Source organism: Physeter macrocephalus, chromosome 12 (assembly GCF_002837175.3).
Source record: "Physeter macrocephalus isolate SW-GA chromosome 12, ASM283717v5, whole genome shotgun sequence".
NCBI lineage: Eukaryota > Metazoa > Chordata > Mammalia > Artiodactyla > Physeteridae > Physeter > Physeter macrocephalus.
In genome coordinates this window covers 38128973-38133779 of record NC_041225.1, presented here as the reverse complement: position 1 = coordinate 38133779, position 4807 = coordinate 38128973, and the positions used below count along the sequence as shown (strand labels likewise).

At 37.1% G+C, this 4807-nt stretch overlaps 1 protein-coding gene across 6 annotated transcripts in view; it reads left to right on the top strand.

Annotated features, from left to right (window-relative positions):
- Positions 1 to 4807, top strand: part of SMC6 (structural maintenance of chromosomes 6) — a 75725-nt gene that overhangs the window by 27117 nt on the left and 43801 nt on the right. For all 6 annotated transcript variants that reach the window (XM_028496692.2, XM_028496691.2, XM_007127334.4 and 3 more), the window contains 2 exons: positions 1948 to 2067; positions 2170 to 2268. In XM_028496692.2, the coding sequence (XP_028352493.1) occupies positions 1948 to 2067; positions 2170 to 2268 (219 nt within the window). The remainder of the gene's footprint in view (positions 1 to 1947; positions 2068 to 2169; positions 2269 to 4807) is intronic.

The window sequence follows — 4807 nt, the reverse complement described above, 5'->3', positions numbered from 1 at the left end:
TCCGGAGCCTGTGCCCCGCAACGGGAGAGGCCACAGCAGGGGGAGGCCCGCATACCACCAAAAAAAAAAAAAAAAAAGAAACTGGAAGTCATTCAGCCATCAAATATTAAGTTCCTACCATGTGCCTGCTAGCATTGTGCTTTGGCCATGACCATATAATGGCAAATACATAACAGGATTCTTGGGGTCATACACCTAAACTATTCAGCAGAAAGCAGATGGTAGATAATTGACTATGGTGAGCACTACTAAAGGAGTTAAAGATTAGTTTGTGCAAAAGCACTTAATAGGATACTGGCAACAGGGGTTAGGGACAAGGCAGGGGCAGTGGGAGAGGTATAGCTGTTAGGTAAGTAATGTCTAAGGTAAGAACTGAAGGGTGAATAGTACCAGGCAAAGGATGGTGAGAGTGAGGAAGTGTGTTCCAAGAAATAAGCATGAATGGAGTCTTGGGCAAGAGAGCATGTGGTGGTTTTAAACAGCTGAAAGAATTTTACATTGTCTAAAGTGGAGAACACAAGCATGAGAGTTAAGAGGCCAGATTGTGGAAGACCTTGTAAAACTTAAGGGCAGTACAACACATGAAAGTGGATGGCTTGATTGAATATATATTTTCAGTAGATCACTCTGCTGCAGAAGAGAGTGAACTGCTGTAAGGAAGGAACAAACAGAGAAATCAATAAGGAAGGTATTACCGTTGCTCAAACAGATGATGATGATGTAAGTTAGGGTAGTGGCAGTGGTAGTGTAGAGAAGAGCTTTGAAATGGTTTGGGCCAATGTTCTGTGGGACATGTAGGGTAGTGGTGAAAACAGAAGCCAGATTTGTGGGGCTGAAAACCAGAGAGAGAATTGAAGAGCTAGAGATAATTTTCATGAAACTTGGATAGAACGGGAAGACAGCTTTTAGAGGAAGAGGTGGTATCCAGGGGTGGATATTGGTGGTTTTGTTTGTAAATTGGAAAGGTAAGTAAGTAAAGTTTTAAATGTGATCATGGAAAGGAGTCAGTGAGGAGGATTAAGTGGAAAAAAGATGAAAAAGATGGGATGAAAAATCAACTAATTTAGACCTCTTGAGAAGGCAGAAGGGGGGGTGAGTAGGATCTAAGTAAGAGATAGGGACTGGACTTAAGTATAATGAAGCCACCTCTTCCGTTTTAGCGGGAGGAAAAGACTGCTTTAGGTTTATATGTAAGGTTGTTGAACACTGGAGATGGTTTCTTTCTGATAGCTTCTGAATTCTATGAAATAAGCATCAGGGAGAATGAGTAAGGGATTAGGGTGGCTGTTATGTGAGATTTGAAGAGAGTGATAATGGATTGAAATAATCCTGAAGAATGGGAAAGTGACTTGGATAGGGAAGCACACTAAGATCCATAGTGAAGACCCTAGTTGAACATGGAAACCATGAATGAAGAGGAGAGGCTGTCTACCCAGGTGTGCAGCTTTAGAAGCTGTTCATACGTCACTATAGTTGGTTTTTGCTTTATTGATTAATTATTAAGAGAAAACTTGGATAAGAAAACATGTAACATTTGATTTTTAGAAATAAATTCCTTTTGAGCCTTCCATTATCATTGGAATGGATCCTGGGTATACTTCGCCCAGAAGAACAGTCCAGTCTGTCTGTCAGGTAGGGAATTGAGAGAAAATGAGAAACTGAGTTTTGTCTATACTTGTATGGCCTTGAAACTTTTATTCCTTTGCTCTTCTTCATTTGAAGAGTATCTGGTCATTTTTATAGTGCAGAAATTAACAAATTGATTGTACTTAGTAAAAGTATACCAAAGAACCAAAGATATTTTTTATTTTTGCTTTAATTAAAGAAGTCATTTCCTAGCACATCTTTTTCAGTACTTGTTTAGGCAGTATTCAAAAGAAATACATTTGCAGAAAGTCTTGTCTCTTCAATGTTGTTAAGAAATATATTCTTTTTTCTTTTTTTAAGCGACTTACTGAACTAAAGCGCCAGTGTTTAGAGAAAGAAGAACGTTTTCAAAGTATTGCTGGCTTAAGTACAATGAAGACCAATCTGGAATACTTGAAACATGAAATGGCTTGGGCAGTGGTAATTTTCACTTAATTACCTATTCACACATATTTGTAATATACAGAATATACTCGGTTGTAGTTAGTCTTATATGTGACTTGCTATATAATTCCTTTTTAGGTCAATGAAATTGAAAAACAACTGAATGCTATCAGAGATAACATCAAAATTGGAGAAGATCGTGCTGCTAGACTTGAGAGGAAAATGGAAGAACAGCAGGTAATTATATTTTTTTTATACAGAGGTAGAAGTTGGTTGAGGGGTAAATAAAGGGAGTAATTTTCTGTTGAGGGTTTCCACATGGACCTTTGTACCACAGAGCAGACCTGCTCTTTATATTTACCTTGCCATTCTCTTGTTAACAGCTTTATTGAGTTATGATTCATATACCATACAATCCACCCATTTAAAATTTACAGTTCAGTGTTTTTTTTTTGTATATTCACAAGGTTGTACAGCCACCGCTGTGGAATTTCTCTGCTGTCGTGCTGGAAGTAGATCTCCGAGCCTTTTCTTTCTTTATAGGAGCCCCCGTGTACTCAGTGTGACTGACTTACATCTTAGTATTTTGTTCTACTTAGCTTACGAGCTTCTGGCTCCCAGGCTTAGTTGTAGTACAGGGTGTAATCTTTCCCACCTTACTTTTTCCTGTCTGTGCCTAAGATAAGCAGGTCAGTCTTTTTCCTTTTAAGGGTTATAACATTAATCTGTGAAAGGTAATAAATGAGTGTGTAAAAGAAACAGAAATGGTGAAGACAGTACATTTACTTAGTGATCTCTGGGCTGAATTTCTTATTCCCTCTTCAGGTAGTAAATGGAAATCCAACCCCACCCACCTCTCTCACCTTAGATTTTCATTTCTGAGAGAATATTCTGAAATTTTCATTCAATTCTTCTCAGCTTCATTTCTTAGCTTGTCATAGGGGACGACCTTGTTGCTTTCCTCTTAAATACTCCCCAGTCTAAAAGTGAAATCCAGTCTTAGTAATAAACACTCATTTTTTTTTTTCAAGTGGGGAGAGGAAAATCTTGAGGTTGGATGATATTTAGTTCTGTGGCTATTTGCTCTACTTAAGTATTTGGCCACACTATGTAGTAAATGGTAAATTTCTGGAGGGTTTGGACTATCTTATATTTATATCCTTCCCACCATGTCTTACATAAAACCTTTCACATAGTATATGCTTGTTTATTGATTGATTATAGAGTAACTATTGAAGGGAAGGTTTCTGAAGAAATAGTGTCTAAAGCAGACTTTAAACTTGTATTAACCTAATTTAAACTGAAGATAGATGAATTATATTTAGTTTGTATAACACCTAGACCAACTTCAATTTTTATAAAAAACATAGAGATTATACTACTGATGTCTTAATAACAGAACTACACTACCATTCTATATAATGTTTCCTAAGTAGCCTACATATTGACAATTCCCTAATCTGTATCTCCTAATCAAACTTTTATCCTGAGCACTTGGTTCAAATATTTGTCTTCCCATCTTTACCTACATGTTCCAGACACTTCAAACTTAGCATTTCTGGTTGAATAGCTGTGACAGAGACTTTATAGCCCACAAAGCCTGAAGTATACACTATCTGGCTCTTTCTAGAAAAAATTTGCTGATCTCTGATCTAAAGAGTTCTCGTATTTGTCCCTTCTAATCTATTCCTGTTTTCAGTGTGACATTTTGGTCCCTAATTATTTTTGTCCCAGAACATTACATTAACTTCTTACAGACATCATTTCCTTTAATTTTTCCCTTTACCTTGCCTTCCATGTGCTTCCAAAGTGATTGTACGTATAGATTTACATATAGTTTCATTACAGATTTACATATAGTTTCGTATCTTGTTTCCCTATTATCTAGAGGATTAAGTTGTAAGCTGATCATGGAATTCAAAGCCCTTCTACCCCTTCATCTCATCTCCCACCACTACCCTCTCAGTTCAAGCTCCAGAAATAATTTTAATTCCTAAAATGGTTTTAATGCCTTTCCACATGCTTTTCCAACTCCCTGTAACACTTTCCCCAGCTTTTTTCCTGGTACATTTTGATTAATCTTCCAAGTTTCAGCTCAAATGCTTCTTTGAAGGCATTCCTGACTTTTTCTGACAGACCTATAAATTCTTCCTCGTGCTTTCACAATTATAAATATACATACCCTACTTAAGCATTATTGCGTCCAAACTGCATGATATATTTGCATGTTTGTTTCTCTGCTAAATTGTGTCTATCTCCCTTTAATTGTGTTACTTGAAGACATTTGTTACTATATCTTTGTATCCCCAGAAGATAGCACATTTATTGGAAAGCTAAATGTGGAATTAAAATATATTTTAGCATTTCAAATTATTAGAGAAATGCAAATCAGAACTACAATGAGGTATCGCCTCACACCAGTCAGAATGGCCATTATCAAAAAGTCTACAAATAATAGATGCTGGAGAGGGTGTGGAGAAAAGGGAACCCTCCTGCACTGTTGGTGGGAATGTAAATTGGTGCAGCCACTATGGAGAACAGTATGGAGGTTCCTTCAAAAACTAAAAATAGAGTTACCATACGACCCAGCAATCCCACTCCTAGGCATATATCCAGAAAAGATGAAAACTCTAATTAAAAAAGATACATGCACCTCCGTGTTCACAGCAGCACTATTTATAATAGCCAAGACATGGAAGCAGCCTAAGTGTCCATCAACAGATGAATGAATAAAGAAGATGTGGTGTACACACACACACACACACACACACACACA